Genomic DNA, 24,050 nt, shown 5'->3' with positions numbered 1-24,050 from the left:
GTACCTTAACGTGATAAAAAAAACTTAAAGCAGTGCAAATTTTGGCTTATAAACTTATTATTTTAATAAACGTGTTACATTTGAGATGTAGCATGATCTTATTTTGTTTTAAGCTGAAGTGATTTAACGATCACCATCGACAACTTATTAGTTGTCATTAGTCCGTCGGCTGCCATCGCAACCAGCGACCACGCTGTTTTCCATGCTTTCGAACTTTTGAGGTAACTTGTCGAGTTCCGCCTGCCCAGACTCACTTCACTCTCCTCGCGTTCATTCCACCGCGTAGTGCGAACTCGCTAATTATGCATAAATACCGTTTCGTTTTCAGGTAACGCTATGTTGCGCACAGCTGTCGAAACGAAGCTACTGCCGACAAGACAACACGACGAACCCATTTCCAAGACTGTTGATATATTAGAAGATGAAGGAGAAAGTAGTGATGAAGAAGCTGGGAAGGACTCTGAGGAGGAAAGATTAGAGAAACTAGTGTTCGGCTCATGTCGCGAACCAGTTGAGTCGCCTCACGTGAGTTGGAATTCGCTCCTGCCTTGATTGTAGCGACCACTTGTTTCGTAGTGTGTCGTTGCTCTTACAAAGTCAATGATTTCTACCATGTGAAGTATACGAGTTAGTATTGCATATGCTTACCTAGGTGCATGCTCGTCAGACCTGAAAGTAGATGGTACTTCGTCGCACAACATAAAGGTGGCAAACGAAGCCAGGATTCACTGACCGCGTGTGTATTCACGTCCGGACTATTTCTCAGCTTAAGAAACAGAAACGGCGGAAGGCGTCCAAACGAAAAACGTCTGAGAGCGATGCGGAAAGCGATGAAGGGAGCGTTGGATTGCCGCCGCTGCAAGTCGGAAAGAAACCTGCCTGGCAGGACGAAGACGATAATGACAACACGTAGGCAGAGCTCTATTACGAATCGTCGATGACCTGATGTGCAGTATCTTATACAGTGCCTTAATTTTTCAGAGATGAAGACAAGGATGTCTGTACTGACGGTCCACCTGTTCATAAGATGGTTAAAAAGGTGGACTCAGATCAGTTGAGAAAAAAGTAAGTGCAACTTTCAAAATTAGATATATGCTGTATAGTGTCAGTGCTACTTGTGTTGTCGCCACTTTTTTTTTAGAAGTCTTATGCAGTGTCGAATAGGGTTGGCATGTGTTTGCATGTGGGGAAGTAAGTACCGATTAACGTGCTAACTTTATCATTTTGGCAATCTTTCGTAGCCGCCATGTCTCATAGCGTATTTGATGTAGGTTATATTTATTCAGGGCAGAATTGAGGAGCATGAAGAATTGGCTTGACAGAAGCTTTCTTGTTACATATGGGCGCAGTTTTCTGTCTTAGGATAGAAAACTTGGCGAGTTGGTATGGGTTAGTAGTTATGATCATTTTTTGTGTATTGTTTAACTTCTTTTAACTATGAAGCAGTCTTCTGTGACAGAGATATTTCAGGTCAGGTTCTGTGACGTAACAGTAACAAAACATTCTAAGTGGTACACCATTAGTAGTTACTTTAACTTGTATGTAGCAAAAGAAAACCATTGCGGCAGATTGTTCCTGGTAAGTTTGATTTAAAGGAGCCCTGAAACACTTTTCAAGTAACCATGGAATTAATTCACTGGAAGAGCTTATTACCTTATCAATCCGTCCTGTGGGAGTGGAGTTACAAAGAATTTGTCACATGTTGCGATTGCATTCTCTCTTCTCTCTTGTCCTGACAAAAGCGCTGGAAGCTAAGCAGGGAGGGATGGCAGGGGTAAGGAAACTACATCACCCTTGCCTCGTGGCCTTAAGCTGTTGCAGGACCCCTTTAATATGCGGAGATAGGTTTGTGAAGAGCGTACCCTACGAGCGTGATTGGGAAGAACGGAACGTTTTCAACCAACGTAGCGCACGAAGACACTGTGGCCAAGTTTGTGGACTCTCTCATTCAGCACAGAATAGGCACTCAAGGCAGGTTGTCAGCAGACACGGGTTTAATAACCCAACGTACAGCACAGCACGACAATTACGGGCTTGCAGGCTGACAGGAAACTTTTGCATGACCGACTAAGTGTACGCTTGCTAGTGGCACTACAACTATCGCACAAAAGGCAATAGTCGAGCACACGGACGAGAAGCTATTTGCCAGAGCAGCATGTCGGCCTCTCGTGCAGACCTGTGAGCATCTCTCCCACAGCGAGGACGCACTAGGCAGCAGCGAGCTCAAAGGGGAGAGAGGGGTAGATTGCACTCAGCTGTGCGGTGCCGGCACACGCTCTAGTGGGGAACGAGATGCCACCTTCAGTTATGAAAGCTGGCTGTAGACACCTGCCTTTACAATAAGCTCGATTTAAATCTTGCTTTTTCTTGCCAGGTACACAAAAATCATGGGTGTGCCAAAGTGGGCAGAGCAGACTGAAGCTGAAAAACCTTCAGGTATGCCATCTTTCTCGATGCTTTCTTATTCTTATCGCCAATAATGTTTTATACATATAGCATTCATCTAACGTACTTTATAGTAGACTATAGATCAATGTTTCTGTTAGGCAACTCGGCGAGCTGCCCCCCTTTAAAAAAAAGGACTAAATCAGTTTGGGCAGATTCGGGATACAATCATTTCCTTGTTTAATGCAAGTATTATGGTCACATGTAATGCATTTATTATTCCTAAACCTAAATTCAAAAGTCATGTCTGAACTGTCCACTACATTTGAGAGCAGGTGTAACGGTAGGGCAAATTGTTTTTGGAACATTGCATTAGACCAAGCTACTTATAAGTATTTACTTTTTTTTATATACTGTTATTAGAGAGTTTTATCTGGGTACACAATCGGTTGGGGCCCCAAGATTGTGGGTGCACGAGAAGTTACATATGCACGCAGACATGTATTATAGTTGTACTTACCCAAACGCAAGCCACATAAAGGTCCCACATACTCGCAGCGCCATAGCGTATTGTCATGTACGAATTGGTTTGTATTTGCAGTTTAAAATGTTCAAGGAAGCATAGGCAGTGGCATGAAATAAACTGCTTCCCATAAAATATCCATCATTAATATGACAAAGGTTATCAAGCTGGGGCAGAAAAGGTTTTTTTATGGGACGAAGTTGTGACTGAAGCTGGTGCAAAACAATCGAGAAGGCTGGTTGCAGTCCGAGAACGACATGCACAAGGAGAACTTGTGGTGGTGTGATGGGCATCGTCTTTTCCTGTCTACTGATTATTTTCATCCATCATCGCCTTGCATTATGCTCTCCCTCATTTTATTCTTTCTCTCTCTATGCTTGGACAAGCCAGTTAAGCCGTAATGTTCGGGCACTTTTGCACTCCAGTGGATTGATCTGGCCAGCCTCGGCATGGTTTGCCGTGAGAGTAAAGTGGTTGACGCTATGGGTAACGTCATCTGCTCAGGATAGATAATCTCTACTAGGAGGACAGTAGTGGCCGAGGTGTTTTTGGTGGTGTGTACACGTAGCTCCTTGGACGATGTGCTTCGGGCTTCGAGCATGCATAATACCATTGCCTCAATGTCCTGTGTATGCAGGCTGCTTGATTAACCAGCAATACAACTCTTTATTTTGTCTTGTTATGCTCCTTGCACATTTTTCCTTAGTGGAAAAATGTGCAAGTGGCTATGTTTACTGCTGCTAAGGAGGAAGTCGTGGGTCCAATTTTTGGCCGTGGCAGGCGCATTCCTACCGAGGATGATTTGAGAGAACGCTCGTGTACTTAATGTAATAAAGAAGAATAAATCGTGTTTATCTGTTTGTAATTAATCCTGCATGTCACTGTCCGTGCATTTTTTGAGTAATTCAAATCGGTGCTGATTATTTTATATATAGCTTATCATTCTTGGCATTGAACACTGCCAGTTTTCTGTACCGGTATTTGAGATGTGCGACAGCATAATATGCCTATAGACACTCATTTAATTGTTTACTTTTATGCCCAGTTCATGCTACTCATGTGTAAATCTTTATTATGTAATTTTTTTTTTTTTCATGTACAGACGATGAAGAGGACGACGAGATCTTGCGAAAAGCCACCAGATTTGTTGGAGACTCCAAGAACCTGCCAACAAACACCTTGCAAATTCATAAATGTACACCTCTGGCATTTGAGTCGAGGGAAAATGTAAGAAATATTTTGGTAGTCTCCTGTTTGATGTTTACTATAAAACATCAAGGTAATCCATCTTTGCCGTTACTAAGACATTTTCTTGAAGCCTCGGTTAATTTTGCCTGTTGTTGTATGTGTGTAACAGATGTGGCGGTGGGAGTATCACTTGTTGCTCTTCAGAGTTATAGCGGTAGACTTGCAGAACAACCTTTTATTGCAAACATCAAATAGTGAAGTTTCACAATGGCCACTGCTCGTGAAAGATGAAAGAACGCTATTATCATATGAGTGGTGTTGTTTTGTGTCAGTTTGTTTCATTTCCCTGTGTAGTTCTACTACTTTTTGTTTAACAGCTTTCTCACTGTCCTGTTTTGTCTTTCAGAGTGTGCTGAAGAGTGTTGAGTTTCACCCCAGCTCTCAAGTGGCGCTAGTAGCAGGTCTTTCGGGCACAGCAACAATCTGCCAGGTACATTTTGTGCGATTTTATTTTGAATGTTTTTCCAAGACACAAATGGAATGAAATGCAAACCGTTTTCTTTATAGTTTTTTGCTCTTCCTTGTAGCTTCCTTGTGCAGTCGTGTTTACTCTCATAGAGGGAGGTGGGGGGGGGGAGGGGCGACTGTCGTATCCTCCCTTCCTCAAGCTGGGTAAATTCAAATAAATTTTTAAAAACATCTCAGTGATTGATACGCAGATGAAAATGGAGCCATTACATGCTTCTCACAAAAACATGTTATTTGCCCCTGTCTTTCCAGGGTAAATTATGTGAAGTAAGCAGCTCTTTCAATGCAACATCAGGGGACCTTGGTTGCCTCTTCCATCAAAAAACATGTGTAGCCTGGACTCCGTGCAATAAAAAATGACTTGCAAGGTCCGACTGAGTTAAGCTACGGGATAGAATCGCCCCCTTCCCCCCTTTTAGTTGACTAACCCTTTCCCACCAAAGACAAGTTGAGTTTGTCTACGCATTAAGGCTACTCTGATTCATTTTGATGGGTTCTCCTTTGCTTGAACAGATGGTGCAGTAACATATTTAAGAATATGCCCAAAGCATGCATTTTGGTACAGAAATCTACGCGTTCATTTGCAATGTATCGTGTCTGGCCTGATGTTTCAGTAGGGAAAGGGTTAATGGGGTGGTGCCACCCCTGCCGTCTTCTTGTGCTCACACCTATGGCTGGTTACTTCGTTAGTTATTCTCTACTCGGCTCACTTGTTCAGCTTGCAATCCTGCATGCCTCCGTGATGCTGGGAACCTTGCAAGTTAATAATTACATACTGGTAAGGCGATAAAGCAAAGCTGGTATGATGGAGTAGATGTCGGTTTTGGCTTTTCTCCCTGCTTTAATGTCTTTTTGATTTTTTCCTCCACTGTTGATCATAAAGCCTCGTATTATATATTGTCACGGGGTCGTGACCTGGCCAAACAGGAGACCTTATGTTGGGATTTAACTGTTTATTTGGGCGAACCTGTTCCCGGTAAACGCAAAGTTCAATTACAGTAGCAGTCTTGCACAGATAGCATGGAACGGAGCGTCGGCCGTCGATCAGATCAACTACGGACAAGCGGCGAAGCGCGTCGGCATTTATACTTTTGCCGTCGAATGTCCTAGCGTTATTGCTGGCGGTGGCGTAGGTTCCAGAATAATCTGTACAGTTCGCAGAGTAGGCGTGATCTTATTGAAATGATCTACTACAGTCCGGAAGCTTCTCGAAAACTGCAGGCGCGGTTTGCGCTGAGAATTGTGTAGTGTTTTGGGGCGATAACAAAACTTGGGGAAATGAAACGTGGCATTGCCCCCCTCTGAAAAAGGCAACGTCCCGATGCTTTAACTAAAGATGAAGGTACAACAATAATGCAAGAAAGTACAATGAATAAATTACGATGCAATAATAATACAAAATATACTGTTTCAGTTTGTCAACGCGCATAAAACGGATTGAGGCGCGCGACATGGACAACTTCAGGTCGCGATTGGCGTCGTTGAGAGTTCGTGATGCCGTCAAGGACAGCCTTGTAATCAAGTGGGCCGAGACGTCGAACCACCCTGTATGGTCCGAAGTACCTCGCAGAAGCTTTTCACTCAGTCCACGTCGGCGTATCGGCGTCCACACCCAAACACGTTCACTGGGCTGGTATTCCACGAAGCGTCGTCGAAGATTGTAACGGCGGCTGTCGGTCGTCTGTTGATTCTTGATACGGAGACGCGCGAGTTGTCGGGCTTCTTCGGCGCGATGAAGGTACTCACTCACATCGAGGCTTTCTTCATCGGTGACGTTGGGTAACATGGCATCGAGCGTCGTTGCCGGGCTCCTTCCGTAGACCAATTTGTATGGAGATATCTGCGTCGTCTCCTGCACCGCCGTGTTGTATGCGAAGGTCACGTACGGAAGAATAGCGTCCCACGTTTTGTGTTCGACATCGACGTACATTGCCAGCATGTCGGCGATCGTCTTGTTAAGCCGCTCGGTGAGGCCGTTGGTCTTTGGGTGGTACGCTGTCGTCCGGCGGTGGTTTGTCTGGCTGTATGCCAAGATCGCTTGAGTTAAGTCTGCAGTAAATGCCGTTCCTCTGTCGGTGATAAGGACCTCCGGGGCGCCGTGACGTAGGATGATATTTTCAACGAAGAACTTAGCTACCTCGGATGCACTGCCTTTGGGAAGGGCTTTTGTCTCGGCGTAGCGGGTGAGGTAGTCGGTGGCTACCACGATCCACTTGTTTCCAAAAGCCAACGTCGGGAACAGCCTCAGTAGGTCCATACCAATCTGCTGGAAAGGTCGGTAAGGTGGTTCAATTGGCTGCTGAAGTCCCGCTGGCCTTGTGGGCGGTGCCTTGCGTCGCTGACAGTCCCGGCATGTCCTCACATAACGAGTGACGTCGGTGGGAAAATGTGGCCAGTAGTACCTTTCTTGTATCCTCGCGAGCGTGCGAGAAACACCGAGGTGCCCTGCCGTCGGATCGTCGTGCAGGGCCTGCAGGAATTCCGGTCGCAAAGCTGATGGCACCACAAGGAGGTACTTAGCTCGAAGTGGTGAAAATTTTTTCTTTTGTAGAAGACCGTTTCACAGGAAGAACGATGCAAGTGCGCGCTTGAATACCTTCGGGACTTCGGCGGTCCTGCCTTCGAGGTATTATATTAGGGCCTTAAGTTCCGGGTCGGCTCGCTGTCGTTCGGCGAAGTCGTCGGTAGTTATCGTTTCCAAGAAGTAGTCGTCATCCGGGTCGTCGGGTGGTGGTTGGTCGACAGGCGCACGAGAGAGACAGTCGGCGTCAGAGTGTTTCTTGCTGGACTTGTAAATGACAGTAATGTCATATTCTTGAAGTCCCAGGCTTCATCGTGCGAGGAGACCTGAAGCGTCCTTCAAGGTGGCTAGCCAACACAAGGCGTGGTGGTTGCTCACAACTTTGAAGGGCCTGTTGTAGAGGTAGGGGCGAAATTTCGACGTAGCCGAGATGATGGCGAGGCACTCCTTTTCTGTTGTGGAATAATTGGCTTCTGCTTTGAATAGCGATCGGCTGGCGTAACTAATAACCCTTTCAAGTCCGTCAGCCCTCTGCACAAGAACGGCGCCAAGACCTACGCTGCTTGCGTCAGTATGTATTTCTGTCTCGGCGAATTCGTTGAAATGGGCAAGTAACGGAGGCGTCTGGAGGCGATGTTTAAGCTCCTGGAAAGCGTGTTCCTGCGGCGTTTCCCACTTGAACTCCACGTCGGCCTTGGTAAGGTTAGTGAAAGAATCGGCGATGCGGGCGAAGTTTTTCACGAACCGCTTATAATAGGCGCACAGGCCCAGAAATCGGCGCACCGCCTTTTTGTCAGTGGGCGGCGGGAAGTCAGCGATGGCGGCTGTTTTCCGTGGATCGGGACGAACTCCAGACTTGCTAATAACGTGCCCCAGAAACGAGCTCCTCAAACGCAAATCTGCACTTTTCTGGCTTCAGTGTGAGTCCGGATGTCTTGATGGCTTGAAGTACAGTTTCAAGGCGCCGAAGATGCTCGTCGAAACTCGAGGAAAACACGACGACGTTGTCCAAGTACACAAGGCAAGCCTGCCACTTCAATCCTGCCAGTACTGTATCCATAACGCGTTGAAATGTTGCAGGCGCTGAGCAAAGACCGAAGGGCATCACCTTAAACTCGAAGAGGCCGCCCGGTGTTATAAATGCCGTCTTCTCTCGGTCTTTTTCGTCGACTTCGATTTGCCAATAGCCAGTCTTGAGGTCCATTGACGAAAAGTACTTGGCGTTATGGAGCCGATAAAGTGCGTCGTCTATTCGTGGGAGAGGATACACGTCCTTTCTTGTGATTTTGTTCAGGCGGCGATAAATGACGCAGAAATGTAGGGTCCCATCCTTTTTCTTCACTAACACCACGGGGGATGCCCATGGACTCTTGGACGGCGGGATAATGTCATCCCGCAGCATTTCATCAACTTGTCTCTTCATGGCCTCACGTTCTCGCGTCGAAACCCTGTACGGACTCTGAAGGAGTGGTCTGGCATTTTCTTCGGTTATGATGCGATGTTTCGTGATTGGGGTCTGCCGAATTTTTGATGACGACGAAAAGCAATCTTCGTATTGCAGGAGCAGGGCCTTGAGCTGTTCTTGCTTATGGTTCGGAAGTCTGGGATTGACATCGAAAGCTAAGGGAGGAGCTTGGTTCCTCTGAGCAGGTTCCGCAGAATCGGCGAGGACGAAAGCATTGGTGGCTTCGACAACAGCGACCGTTGTTCCTTTGTTCACATGTTTGTACTCATTGCTGAAATTCGTGAGCATAACCGTTGCTTTGCCTCCCCGCAGCTCTGCAATTCCTCTTGCGACGCAAATATTTCGGGTGACCAACAGATGCTGACTGCCTTCAACAACGCCTTCCAAGACAGGTGATTTAGGAGCGCCGATTGCAATAATGACGCTTGAGCGGAAGGAATGGTGACTTGTTCTTCCAGCACATTCGAGGTATGGGTTCCTGACGGCGTGCACGGCGGTAATGCTTCTTCTGTGGATGACGTTATCGACTTTGTTTTTAGGTTGATGACAGCACCATTGAGGCATAGGAAGTCCATGCCAAGGATGACAGCTCTCGAGCAACGCTGTAGGACTACGAAGTCTGTAGGATAAATACGGCCGTTAATGGTGACTCTCGCTGTGCAGATTCCTGCAGGCGTTACGAGATGACCTCCGGCTGTGCGGATTTCAGGGCCTTCGCAAGCTGTCCTAACTTTCTTTAACTTCGCGGCGAACGACCCACTGATGACTGAGTAGTCTGCTCCAGTATCGACGAAAGCGGTCACAGTGTGGCCATCGATAAGAACGCTGAGGTCGCTATTTCGCCGTCGCGCATTACAGTTAGGGCGTGGTGTCGGGTCACGGCTGCGTTGGCTTGTTCCGCTGCTTCCATGTTGCGTTGTCAGGTCACCTTCGGTAAGTGAGGTTTCGCCGTCAGGACTTTGCCTGGTTGGCGTTGTGTTCGAAAAGCTCCGTCGCGGCGGCGTCATCGTCGGGGGATCTTCGGTAGTTCGTCGCACAGCAACCGCACCTCCATCGGTTGCTGCCCTTAGTTTCCCTGATATGGGCTAAGAGACCGGCCCCGCGTTGGACCAGAGTACTGCCGGTGGTGCGGTGACGTGCCGCAGCTGGGCGACGGCGAACGCGAAGGGCTTCGTGGTGTTCACTGAGTTCTTGTCAGGTAGTCGGCGATGTCACGTGGCCGTTCTCCTGGCTGTGCACGCGGTGCATTGATGGTGAAGCCACGCAGTCCCATCTGTCAGTACTGGCAATGGCGGTATGTGTGTCCGGCCTCGCCGCAGTGGTAGTAGAGCGGGCGGTGGTCAGGGGTGCGCCAGACGTCAGTCCTCCTCGGCGCACCCCGCTGGGCCGCTGGCGATCGGTAAGGCGGCGGTGGCGTCTGTCGAAGGAAGTGCGACGGGGCGGTGTTTTGGCGTGGACGGGGAGGAGCGTTCTGGCGCACTGCTGCGGCGTAGCTCATAGCTTCCGGCTCGGGCAGCGGTGCTTGGGGAATTCGAAACGATTGCCGAACTTCTTCTCGCACAATGTCGGCGATTGAATCCACTTGAGGCCCGCCGAAGGCAGCAGCTTGAGCAGCTCTTCCCGCACGATCACTCGGATCTTTTCACACAGGTCTCCGGAGTTCTTGGCTTGAGCAAGAGCGCAGTCTGCAGTCAGGCCACGATTATACTGTCTGGTGCGCATGTCCAGGGTCTTTTCGATAGTGGTCGCTTCGGCTACAAATTCTTGGACGGTGTTCGGTGGATTTCTCATCAGTCCCGCGAAGAGCTCCTGTTGGACCCCTCGCATGAGGAAACGAACTTTTTTCTTCTCAGGCATGTCTGGATCAGCGTGACGGAATAGGCGGGTCATTTCTTCTGTGAAAATTGAACCATTTTCATTTGGTAGATGAACCCGGGTCTCTAATAAAGCAGCGGCCCTCTCTTTGCAAGCGACGCTCGCGAACGTTTGCAGGAATGCACCGCGGAAAACATCCCACGTTCGGAGCGTGGACTCCCGATTTTCGAGCCGGGTCTTTGTGGTGTCTTCCAAATAGAACAACACACGACGGAGCTTTTCTTCGTTGTCCCAGTGGTTGAGGGCGGCCACACGGTCGTATGTTTCTAGCCAGGTTTCCGGGTCTTCGAACGATGACCCATGGAAATTTGGTGGTTCCCTGGGTTGATGCATGACCATCGTGGGCTGGGACGCTGCGGTTGTCATTGTCGCTGCAGTCGCGGTCATGGCCTTGGTCTTCCGTGCCTTGTCTTGTAGAAGCCCGTACTCCGGTGGTAGCCCTTGCTGTCGGCGGCTTGTTCGCTGCTCCTGGTTGGCGTCGGTGTCTTCTCCGCGACGTGGGCTGGGTTCACGGCTTGACGGGAGCGTCCGGTACATGAACGAAGCAGCATCTCCACCAGATTTCACGGGGTCGTGGCATGGCCGAAGACAGGAGACTTTATGTTGGGATTTAACTGTTTATTTGGGCGAACCTGTGCCCGGTAAACGGAAAGTTCGATTACAGTAGCAGTCTTGCACAGATAGCACTGAATGGAGCATCGGCCGTCGATCAACTACGGACAAGCGGCAAAGCGCGTCAGCATTTATACTCTTGCCGTCGAATGTCCTAGCGTTATCGCTGGCGGTGGCGTAGGTTCCAGAATAATCTGTACAGTTTGCAGAGTAGGCGTGATCTTATCGAAATGATCTACTACAGTCCGGAAGCTTCTCGAAAACTGCAGGCGCGGTTTGTGCTGAGAATCGTGTAGTGTTTTGGGACGATAACAAAACTTGGGAAATGAAACATGGCAATATCAAGTCATTTTTCTCATTATTTGTTGTAGCTCTCTACCGTGATAATGTTACTAATAAAGTTTCATTGTGTGTGCTTAGATATCAGTTTCACAGCACTCACTCAAATGCACTCTCCCTGTTGTTATCTCTCAGAAGGACAGTGTACTCCTACGAAATATTATTCCTTCTATGTCTGAGTAAGTACAGCATTGAAAGGCATGATCAGCATTTGCACTGCAAATTGCAGCATTGGCGAATTCAGAGGTTATCTGCATGCAGCAAAGAAAAAGAATAAGTTTCTTATGCTTAAGTAATAAACCAAATGTTACCCTGAACGGAAACTAAAAAATGCTGAAGGGCACTTATTGATGCTGCTTACTACTGGGCAGCAATGTTGCTTCATTCAGTGATGGAAGCGCTGCTCCAATTGTCCCAAACTGCTCCCAAAGATAAATGCTGCTCCAAAGTGTCATATTTGTTAGTGACTGCTCCGAACCTGCTCAGAAATGGTATTGGGAAATGGAAAAGAACAGACTTGAACGGTGTGATCGTTCAGCAAGCCTAGACTCAACCAAAAACAAGCTGTATGTACTCTCATCCTAGTATTCTAGTAGTACGCAGCTTGCTTACTGACTGTATACTAGCTGCACCCAAGCGTATTGGCCATGCCAGAAGTTGTGGCACTATATGTGTCTGACTTGGTTGTATGTTTGGACCTGACAAGCAGACTATTTTGGTGAAATACACGTGCTGATAGTTCCATATCATAGTGGTACCTATGTGTGACTGATTACATTTACCATTATATCAGCTTTGACCTAATTTATGCCACAAGAACTGGCATTTTATGCAATTAGATTTCTTTTAATTTTTGATGCTGGTTATCTTTTGGACCTGTGAATATTACATATTCCTTTGATTTCATACCAATTTTAAATTGCTGCTTTGGTGGTAGTTCCATGTGATTGTGCCTAGTTCTATAATTTGGTGCTCAGCTTTATCACTTTAATATTATTTATGCCACAAGTGCTTGCATTTTAAATATATATAGCTAATCTTAATTAGCATTGAGTGACAATCCATGTGCTTAGTCACTTGTTTCTTGCAATCATTATTCTACATTCAATATGTTAGTAATAAGTATTATTATTTATCACATGTTTAAATGATGTTTTACACTCCAGGAATAGTTAGGAATATTGGGCCATCTGCTCTGAAACCACGAACAGCTTCTCCAAACCAGCATTTTTTCCGATCCGGAAAGGCTGCTCCCAAGCACCATTTTTTCCGCTCCAGAATCTACTCCAAAAAGTAAAATGTTGCTTCCATCACTGCTTCATTGAAATAAACCGAGCATTTAAAAAAATTTGCATAAGATGAGTCATGGTTCAAGGATAACTTCATCAGTATTTTTCTATCTGGTGCAAACCTTTTCCTTATTTTGATAGTTAGATTGGTTGTCTCTACAAGCCTAACATTACAAATCTCAGTGAGCTTCAAGATTTTTCACTTGTTTGCTTCAAGTTTGCTTGTGAACACTTTGTTTGAGCTATGATAGTTTTGGAAACCACTAAAGGGAAAGTCTCCTAAGTGTCTGACAGGAGGTTCTGTGTTCATGATCCACTTATACGGGATGAATCTTGATGATTCACCGTAAAATTCTACATTTACCTCTGCATACAGTTTTCATCTGTTAATTTAATTATGGACAATTCTGCTTTCAGCAAGGTGCTCGCTTCGTTGTGGACATGATAAATTCTTGCAAAGTTCTTTGGTTGCCCTTTCAAGTACCCCGAGAGTGACAAACATTTTTTTTTTTTCTCCATTTCAGGTTGATGGCAAGACCAATGCCAAAATTCAGGCTGTCCACTTTGACCGCTTCCCCATTCATTGCGCTCACTTCTCGCACGACGGCCGCGAAATATGGGCGGGCTCTTCCCAGAAGGATCACATGTTCTGCTATGACATGATGGCCGGGAAAACAACTCAGATCCGTTTTCCTAAAGGTGATTAATAAAACATTCATCGTGGTTGTCTAAAGCTTTATAGGTTGTGCAACTTCCATCTATGATCCAGCATAGTCTATTGGCATGCTTGTCTAAAAGCTGAACAATTCCAGACTGCAGACTAACTCTACTCGTGAAGTGTGCCCAATTAGTCTTTTTTTTAATAATTTGTAGGCATGCTCGATGAAGAGGAAAATGTCCAATGTTCCTTTCAAGTTTTTGCCATGCATGATAATTCGCATAGTTAGATTGACTGCATACTGCCGGATATGACTTAAGTAAACTTATCTGTAAGCTAGTTACCAACAATCAGGCTTTCTAATAAAAGTTTATTTTCACTTTAAATTAATCTCTGGAAACTATGCTATAGAGGCGGATGAACTAAAAAACACCTTTTTGTTTTAAACTCTGCGTTCTGTATATACTGGGTGCTCACTACAGCATGGAATACACAGTAGGCGTTCATAGCTTCCAGATGCGGTTATAAGCCTGTCTTCTTAATTATTTACGTCCTTGTATTTGCTTTCATTCATACTTAATGGTGGTAGTTTGTGAGCTTTACTTGGTGTCAGTTGTTTCATGAAGAAAAGCATGGAAGGGCATTACATTTTTGCGTCATAGGAAACTTTTGTTAAATTTTGTGTTTTATTTAGCTCATTGTAACAGCTGTATGCAGTGTGTACGTAGAGTCCTTCCTTAAACATTATGCCTAAATTAAAACAGATGTAACTGATAACTTTTTTTTAACTTCATCATAAGAAAATGATCGGTCATGAATCATCACTAAAGCAGATTTACTGATAACATGGTATGAAAGCCTTCACCTCATATCCCAGCTGTAATGAATGGCAGACGACTACTAGTAACACGACATTCTCCATACAAGATGGGAAGATTGAGGCTTAAAGTGATGAAATATCATTGTGCTTGAAATGCTGCTTGAGCCAACGCTTTGACTTACTTTGTCAGCTAAGCAAATGTGTTCCTTAGCAGCGTGTTTATGTTCGCTTGGCTCACTCTCCGCCAACCTCATAAGTGGACGAGGGGAAGAGAAAGGGCGAGCAGAAAATCAAATGTAGCGCCCTCGAGTAGCATAGCAATTTTCACCTAATTGCAAATGCGGAGTTTTCGTGCAAAAAACTGCAGTATTGTTAAGGTATCAATAAAGGAAATGGCAACCTCTTATTTAACTCGCTTTCTTGACCCCCTCTCTTATACTAGGTCTCAACATCACAAATGCTAAACAATTTTATGTGTCGCCTGATGGACAGTACTTTGTGGTGACTGGGCGCTTTGGTGAAATACACATCGTCTCTGCAAAAGTAAGTAGCACTCTGCAAATGCATCATATTTTTGCCAGCATCCCAAAAAAAAAAAAAGAGGGCAGAAAAAGGGCACTGAGGGCATGAGACAAGGCTAGAGCATCAACACGGCTGTGCAGAACAAGCGTAAAAATAGAGAACCTGGTATGGTAGAAACACGATGCTAAAAGGGCCCCTGAACCACCCTAGGATCAGACAAAATCGGTTACACAGTACTACTAGTTGAGGTATGCCAGTCTCTAATGAACATGTGGCAGAAGAACTTTTGAAAGCTCGCATCATTGGCAAAGTTAACAGGCTTTATAGATGACTGTGAGGTCGTCAAGGTTTTGCACTCGCTGTCGCTAACCTTCTCACTGCTCATCAGGTACCTTCGTCAACACCATACTGTCCAGTGAAAGCTACCAATCATATTAATACATGAGCAAAAAGGCTCCTATACTGTCTTCACCTACTGGTCTTTCATGAAGTGACTGAATAGAAGCTTTATAAAAGTTGCTGTGGCACATGATGGGCATGCGCATTCTCTGAATATAGTCAATTCAACCACCAAATGACAACTGTTGCTCTCAACCTCTGTTTCAGTAAAAGTGATTCATGTTTTAGTGTTGACATTATCTCATTTGTATTTTCAGTCAAAGGAGTGTTTGTACACATTAAAAATGAATAAGCAGGTGAAGAGTGTTGCATTCACTACCAATGGCTCTTCGATGTACACTATTGGTAAGTGGCTTTTAATCATTTTGAGAAATCTTTATTAAAGCATCTTCATTAAAAGATTCATAAATGAAGAAAATGTGTTTAGTTTTCCTGACACATGCTAGTGTTTAACCACGTAGTACCCGAGAGCTACCCTATTTACTCGATTCTACCGCGCCCTCGATTGTAACGCGCACCCGGTTTCCACGACAAAAAAAAGAGTAAGAAATCGATTTCAACGCGCACTCATTATTCTGTTGGCCTGCACGATCACACCACTCGCGAAAACGACTCCTTTTGGGAGCGTCTTCCGTTTAAATATGAGGTACGGGGAAGCTTGTGCCTATCTGACGTACAACGGAGCATTGCCATCACTCAAGTTTTACCGTGGCCCGATGTCAGCACGCAAACTTGCTTCGCCCCCTTCTTCTCGACGGTTGTGGTGCCAGGCACGTCAAAGTAAAGAGGCGTCTGATCGGCATTCCCGATTTGCCCAAGCAAGTAATCGTTGTTGTGCCACAAGTTTAGGACGAACCTCTGAAAACTACAAAGCTTTTCTTCGTACTCCTCCGGCAACTTTTGGCACATGCCCGTCTGCCTTCGGAGGGAAAATCCTTTCCTCTTCATAAAGTTGGTTAGCCAGCACCTGCTCGCTTTGAACTGGCTCCGCATTAGCCCTTTTTCTAAGGCTAACTGCATAGCCTGCACTTGGAGCAGTTCTGTCGTCACGGGCCACTCACTGCTTAATCTCATACTCGCCGAGCAGCTCTTTAATTTACGGAAACCGACCCTGCTGTGGTTCACTGAAGCCTTTGCGTGAATCTTTGCTGTCGACGATATTCTGCTTTTGTTTCCGCCAGTCCCGCACGCACGTTTCGGGATCTCCGAACGACCGTGATGCGGCCCGATTTCCGTCCGTTTCGGCACACACGATGACTTTTCTTTTAAAAGCGGCATCGTGGAGCACTCGTCGAGTCTTTGAAGTCGGCCCTTCCATGCCGTCGATGCTAATTTTCTACAAGATGACGAACTCCTCAGCACAGGTACGAAGTGCCGCACATAAGAAACACATAGGCAGAAATGGCCGACACACCATGCAAACGCACGTAGGGGGTGGCCATTTTGGAAATGCCGATGGCAATAGAATGACCGTATTCATTTTTTTTTCGTACTCGATTCTAACGCGCATGCCATTTATGAATTTGCCTAACCAGAAAAAAGGTGCGCGTGAGATTCGAGTAATTACGGTAATGTCGACTAGTATTGGTTATTACGACATTTGAATAGTAGAAGTATTTGAAGTATTGAATACCCATGCAGTCCTGTTTCATGTACTGTTTAATTGGCTCTAAATTTTTTTTTCTTTGTTTGTGCGATGCTCATGAAGTATTGCTTTCTGTAAACAGTGCGCAACTCACCGAAGTGACTCATGCATTGCATACAGTTAAGCCTAAGTAATTGATGTTGTAACACTCATGAAGTTCTATGGGGAAAGTACTTTTTGATCTCTGAGGAAAAAAGAAGGCAGCCTCCAAGCTTTCTGCACAAGCATGGGAGGCAGGGAACGTGCCACTTTGTGTAAATGCAGCTGATCGTAGCATACAAAGAATCGAGGCACTATGTTTGTGGCTTGTAATTAAAGTGGTATAACAATAGATCTGTAGTACAGACATTGCAGATTCTGCTCCAGCCAGCCACAGCAAGTTGTTTTTTCACCAAAATTCCTCTTCCCCATTAGTATTCTTGCATTTTTATTAAAATGTTTCCATTAATTTCTTCTATGCCTTTTCTTGTTTTGCTTGATAGACTGTTGGATGTTGCTAGCGACTTCCTTATTTGTGGATGCAAACTTTGTCTTACACGCGCCTCTTCCGGCACACAGGTGGCAGCGACATCTGCATTTGGGACATGAACAGTCGTCGCTGTCAGCATCGCTTTATAGACCATGGTTGCATAGACGGACTTTCCCTGGCTGCTTCCCCTAATGGACAATTTCTTGCCTCAGGGTATGGGTCTCGTAACAAATGGCTTTTCACTAGTATTTCCAGATCAAATTCTAATAGGACATCTTGAACTTACGTTTTTTTTTTTCAGTAAGAGTAAAGTGATTTGTAGAGCAATCGACATGTAGACAAAAGGAGATTTGAGACGACGAAAGAGTGGTTACTACCAAAAAAGATTTATGTTTTACTGTATAGGTTTGTTTGTGATGCCAAACCAGCCGGCCCAAATAGCCACCTTATTGTTTCTTTGTGTTAATTGAGCAAAGAAAACCTGCTAAACTAAATAAACTAAAGGACAATGCAGAGCATTCTAACACCCTTGAATATGTATTATAGTGATTGTTTCTGTGAAGCAGTTTCGTTTGAACCTGCTGCAGTGGCAAACCTACACAACAAAAGTTGAAGTTTTCTTCTTAGATATAATAAAATACCCCACAATAACAAACATAGTAATGACACTTTAGTAGAATGTAGCTAACTAGAAACCTTTTATGTGATTCAACCAGAACACATGCCAAGTAAAGTGCAGCTTTAGAAGTGAAAAGAGAGATTTATTCACTTAGTCTCAAATAAGTCAATAGCGCATCAGTTAGCCTGGCAATGCTGTTGAAGCCATAAAGTGGCAGTGTCAGCGAAAGTTTATGAATTGGTCCACTCATTGGTGTGGCAACTCGGTCCATTGATGCACATCATTACAGGCTTGGACCATAACCTAATGTGTCATTATACTTAGATTTACTCATCTATAAACAACGATGTTCACGGCTTTTTTTCCGTGGCCATTAGATCTGATTCGGGTGTGGTGAATGTATACGAGACATCGAAGCTGCTCGAAACAAGGTACCCTGCACCTCTGAAGGAAATTATGAACCTCACAACAGAGGTAACCCAGCTGAAATTCAACTGCACATCAGAACTGCTAGCCATGAGCTCGTCTTTCAAGCCCAATGCTGTCAAGATGGTATGAGACTCACTGGTCACTTTGAATTCGTTGGTCTCTTATCTTACAAATGCAGGCATGTACACTTGAACATTACCACGCATGCAGATAAGGCTGCATACTGAGCTTGTGCAAATAGCAAATTTTAGGTTGGAAGAGACTCCGAATAATCTATATCACGTATTATAAAGAAAAACGAGCATATTTGTCATGACTTTACTAACCATCACAATATTTTTTTTTAATCATGTGCAGAAGAAAGTGGAAGCAATCTTTAATAGTAGCAGGATTTGACTTTGAGAATAATGCAAGGGATAACGTGTAAAATATGTTACATTTTAAAATTTACTCTACTGAGAGTGCATAGGCCTTTATAACAAACTTTTAAATTTAAAAAAGTAAGGATCGATGTGAAGGTAGTATGTTCACTCAACCTTAATGTGGGGCTCTGCGGTAGTGCGGATTTTCCTTGGAAATGTGTGTTCACGGTATGGCACTCCTTTACTGCAGTGAAACGACCTTTACATGGGGATTACATGTGAATTCGAATCTAATAGGTTAATATTCGTTTGCATATTCAAGGTTTGAATATTCGCACAAGTTTGCTGCATATGTATTGAATCTGTTTTAGCTGATTTGTATTTTGATCTTTTTGTGTTTTGTTTTTATTTTATTTTAAAAAATGTGCTGATGCTGCCTGACTATAAATCTTTTAAATTTTTTTCCAACTCCTTGTAATTCGGTTAAACGTGAAAAAACCCACTCGTAAATTCTTTTTTCCTACCATAAGTTCAGTCCTCCGTGTGCCGCATTTGCCAGCCTGTGTGTTATGCATGCTGATGCTCATTTTTAGGGCATTAATTCATCACAACTTACAAACTGTGTGCATGAGAGGTACAATAAAACTATTGGCGAACTTGTATGAGAAAGCAAGTTTCACATCCAAGAAGCAAATGTAGTTGGCTGTGCTTGCTAAGTGTAGTTTGTGGACATCTTCGCCAATATAGTATTCTTGCTCTTATTTACAGGTGCACTTCCCTAGTCTGACTGCCTTCTCCAACTTTCCTGGAAAGCACGACTTTAGATATTCAAACTGTATAGACATATCGCCCAACAGTGGCTACTTTCTGTGTGGGAACAATTTGGGAACTGCACACTTGTTCAGGTAAAAGACCTAACGTTTGGCGTAAGCATCAAAGAAATGACTATTGCAAGCTGATGTTTGTACAGTTGTACTTATAGTTTAGGAACGCATTCCATCTGACGTAGTATTTAGTGTCTGTGTTGTACTATTTGCTGCAAATGTTGAGAATGGACCAATATGGGCTTAATGATTTCTTATAGCTGATGTAGTAGTTTCTGTTTCACAAGGAATCATTTGTTTAGATTTTATATTATCTTACTTTTTTTTATCATGCTGAGTGGTGTTTAGCGGCATGCCCGCGTTGACGTTGATTGTCATGTGTATTTGACCTTGTGGAAATTGCGTCACGACACCATGCACAAACCAGGGTACAATAGAATGCTTCAGAAGAAAAACCATTATGAAGTTGGGCTCTTTAGGTGTATTCAATTATGAATGTTTCTAATTTTAAGGGTAGTTTTGATTAGAGTGTTATTGTAGTCCTATACCTTTGTTCATATTTATTATTTTTTTCTTACTTTCAGGCTCAAGCATTATTTAAACTTTTGATCCATCTCAAGGCATACTTCCAAGCGTCACAGTTGGACAAGAATGGCTCTGTAAAATACTCTGCAATAAATCTCTCAGTTGTATATCCAGTGTTGTGTGTATGACATTGGCAAAGATGGATATAAATAGCAAGTACTACTTGCAGCATTCATGTGCACATAGACTTTTTTCAAGCACACAAGCGCCCCCAGTGGGCGCGCAAGCACTCACGGGAAAAGTGTGTGTGCCACTGCAGCTGATGCGACGAGTGCGTGCGCTTCACGCTTTAGCTTTCATGCTGGCTGTGTTGTGCCTCTGCGCTTCTCAGATAAAGTGAATTTGGCAAGCTGGTACTTATTGCAGCACAATTCAATCACAAACCTCAGAGTCCTATTGTTTCAGCAGCTGAGTGACTCAAAAGTGTCCCCGTTTATTAATTTTTTAGTACCAGTATGCTTTACGGCATAATTGAAATATAAAGTAAGGTATAACTTGGTTGCCTGCGAAGTTCAGGCGTGGTCAATAATTCATGGATGGACATAAAATCAACGTCCTTCAACACTGTTGCCGAGTGCAATGTGAGGCTCTTATATTCATACAGTTCGCTAAAAAAGTATAGTTGGCATTTAGTAAAATGAGGCACATTTACTGTAATGATTGATATGTGGGGTCTAACGTCCCAAAATTACCATATGATTATGAGAGACGCCGTAGTGGAGGGCTCCGGAAATTTTGACCACCTGGGTTTCTTTAACGTGCACCCAAATCTGAGCACACGGGCCTACAACATTTCCGCCTCCATCGGAAATGCAGCCGCCGCAGCCGGGATTCAATCCCACGATTTGCGGGTCAGCAGCAGAGTACCTTAGCCACTAGACCACCGCGGCGGGGCTACATTTACTGTAGTCACGATGCGTGTTAAGTAATAAATGACAAGCACCAGGAACCTTCATTGGCACTATGACTACTAGTAGAAATAAAACTCTAAAAGAAAGAAGCAGGGCAGGAAAAGAAATAAAGAAGCGCTCACTCACGACAGAGTTTACTACATGTGTGAAAAAATATATATATACGAAAATGGAGGTACATTGCACATGTCGTGAAAAGGTACAAAAGCTGACACAACCAAGGAGCGTGTTCATAGTCGATTAAAAAAAAAAAGTTGAACTCCTTCTCTTGTAACAATGTGTAAATTGTTGACATACATAAAGTTCTGCGTTTATGATGGGATAGCTCCCCGAGATTTCTTGCTTTCTCATGTGGTCTGATGAGGATGATACAAAATTAATCCTTTCAAAAAATTAGGTTACATTTGAATGACTGAATGTGGGGCGAGGTAAAACGGTTCTATCAATGACTTTATATGCTCTCTGAAGTGCGTGTTAAAAGGACAATAAAGTCAAATGACAATTTATGTGACAGTGAAATCTCAAAATGTATGAGGACGTTTAAAACGACAATATTATCAACATCAGTGCCCTACTTAGCGAGAAATTAAGGTAAATGCACAAGAATACTTGCGCAGCAGTAGGACAGTCTCAAAATAATCCCAGTGGTGTCAGACAAACCCCCTACAATCTATCACCAGTAATAAATCTTGCTGCACTAAACAAAGAACCTTCCGTGCATCAAGAGACGTAATAAAATGCTGCTTGTTCATTTCTGTTTGATTCGTGGAAAAAAGAACCACTGGATGTTACCACAGAACACCTGACGTTACTATGTGGAATGGCACAAGTGGTTCAAAAAATATTTTTCGTGTAATTAAACTGGCCAGGTCATGCCGTCTAGCGGGGCCCAGTTGAACCAAGTACGCCTGCACTTTTGAAGAACTTGGCTAAAAATTGTTCAATGGCCATTGTTGCTGCTATGGCTGCCGCTACTTTCTCTTTGCTGCTACTATAGTGTCGGTGGCCGCACATTAAAGCCGGGCAACGATGTGCACGGCAACAGTGACATCAGACTTTTCATTGAGGTGGGTAAATTGAAGTGTGCTAACCCAGTGCGGACCACTACAATGCAATTTTATTTTAATATAAGCCCTTCTTTGGCACAAAAGTAACACTACGAGGTTTCTGGATTGCTACTTCAACAATCAACGTCGACCTAATAGCTGCCTTTAGTGTCTTTTTAATACATCGACTAGTGTGCCTTGCCTACGAACACGTCAACACATGAAAGAGGAATGCGGTTAACAACTCTTACTCAATTTAGAAAACAATTGGAAGCATCTGGCCCCATTTTTCTGTACCCACTGCAGACCTGTGCGATCTTTCGTCCTCTATGGAACAAATGCAACTAGGTAAGCTTATTCACTGCGAAAAACACAACCCTCACCATCATATTCATGTTACAGGCTGTGCAGCTTATTAAGAATAAATGGAATAACTGCAATAAGTTCTAGTTTTTTTTCAATATTCACCCTTGAAAAACTTCCGTCACTATTTTCCTTTGCAATGCGAATGAAAACTTAGTAAACCAATGCAATGGTATGCAGGATACCTTGCCTCCTTGAAGTGATCAATTTTACTTCTCGGCTTATGTGCGCAAGTTTTTATCAAGAAGCCACACATTTAAGAGTAACGTCACGAGCAGGACCTGGATTTAGGCTTGTTGGTACAATGTTAGCTGGGAAACACGGTGCAAAACAGACGAGCACAAAGAAACACAGTATACATACGATACATCACATTTCCTTGCTTAACAATATTCCATTGCACCGTCGAGAAATTAAATACCTATATTAATGAGCACTACCAGCAAACATGCCCTGCTGTGAAACTTAAGAAGCATGTATGAAAAAACTGCCATTTACCATAGCAAGGCACTGGAAAAATGAATTCTAGTCCCATCTCTTCTTCTTTTAACATGTTTGAAATGTGTTCACTTCTTAAACAGTGTGTGACTTGTCAATTTAAATCAAATAATAATTCGTATACATATACCAGAATACTGCAACACTTCTCTGCAGTTTGGTGTTAACAGCTTGACAACTAGCTGCGATGCCATAGCAGCTTGTGAACAAGTAATCCTTAAATAAAAATGGATTCAATGTTCCACTCCACATAGCTCACAATAGTATGTTTTGACTTCATGTATCAGTACACGATAACTTACACTGGCTGACTACATTTTTTCTTTCACATTTCATGCATAAAGATAAATGCCGCTGCAATATTTACACGTGTGGTAGTTAGGATTTAATAATAGTTATTAAGCAGTGAACTGTACTTTTTATTTTGTACTTTCACGGATCTACGAGCGATGGAACAGCCAGCTCGTTCAGTGTATGCATTTTTCCCATAGTTCTCTGTGTGCCCACAGGGCATTCTGAGAATAGCATGAAAATGGTCTACTGATTCGTCAGCCCCAATGTTGAAGCCCTATCCTTGCGACATGTACTACAAAACTCAATGGCATTCGTACTTTATTCACAAGAGAAGTGAAAACAAAGCATCAGTTATATTAACATAAAATGTCTCGTGTGTATGAGTGGCAAATTTGTGTGCTTGCATAGAAATTCAAAATACAGGGGGGAACCTACGAGTGGACACACAATGTGCAATATAGGTATAAATAGGAATGAGGACCTTAGACAGACTGGTCCACGTTTCTATAGGTGGACCTATCTTCGTCACAGGCATCGTGTTATCCTTGAGAAAATAGACAACTACCCGTTTGTAGCACCAAGCCACAAAAATCTTTTTGAGAAATCTGTACAGATTTTCTTGTGGCTTTGTGCCACAAATAGGTGGCTGTCTGTTAGGGACAAAGCTTCTAAAGCCGAGGGTCTATTCCTCCTAGCTCATCGCGGTTCGTGACCGCCTGGTTTTATGACCCACTCAGCACTGCAGGTGCAGACAGATAGACGGACGAATGGAAGCAAGAACGGATGGACAGACAGATGCACGGACAGATGGAAGCATGGACGGACGGACGCTTTGCCCCACTAGTTATCGTTCACTCCATGGATATGCTGTGATTTTCTTT

General features: G+C 44.1%; 1 protein-coding gene across 1 annotated transcript; it reads left to right on the top strand.

Annotated features, from left to right (window-relative positions):
- The first annotated feature begins 80 nt into the window (after positions 1-80).
- Positions 81-20,228, top strand: wcd (U3 small nucleolar RNA-associated protein 18 homolog wicked). The gene is made up of 14 exons (XM_037420979.2): positions 81-221; positions 329-525; positions 767-909; positions 982-1,065; positions 2,375-2,436; positions 4,011-4,135; positions 4,503-4,586; positions 13,250-13,424; positions 14,646-14,746; positions 15,382-15,469; positions 17,328-17,451; positions 18,235-18,409; positions 19,417-19,553; positions 20,057-20,228. Exons 2-14 carry the CDS (start codon positions 337-339, stop codon positions 20,079-20,081), a joined length of 1,512 nt encoding a protein of 503 aa, XP_037276876.1. The 5' UTR covers positions 81-221; positions 329-336; the 3' UTR covers positions 20,082-20,228.
- The last annotated feature ends 3,822 nt before the right edge of the window (positions 20,229-24,050 follow it).

Source organism: Rhipicephalus microplus, chromosome 2 (genome assembly GCF_043290135.1).
Source record: "Rhipicephalus microplus isolate Deutch F79 chromosome 2, USDA_Rmic, whole genome shotgun sequence".
NCBI classification, from domain to species: Eukaryota; Metazoa; Arthropoda; class Arachnida; order Ixodida; family Ixodidae; genus Rhipicephalus; species Rhipicephalus microplus.
Note: the sequence above shows the minus strand (reverse complement) of the source record. Positions and strands in the feature narration are given on the sequence as shown.

Coding starts and splice junctions, on each gene's coding strand:
- wcd (XM_037420979.2), top strand. CDS start 337: ATGTTGCGCACAGCTGTCGAAACGAAGCTACTGCCGACAAGACAACAC. Junction 526..766: donor AACCAGTTGAGTCGCCTCAC/GTGAGTTGGAAT, acceptor ACTATTTCTCAG/CTTAAGAAACAGAAACGGCG. Junction 18,410..19,416: donor AGCCCAATGCTGTCAAGATG/GTATGAGACTCA, acceptor TCTTATTTACAG/GTGCACTTCCCTAGTCTGAC.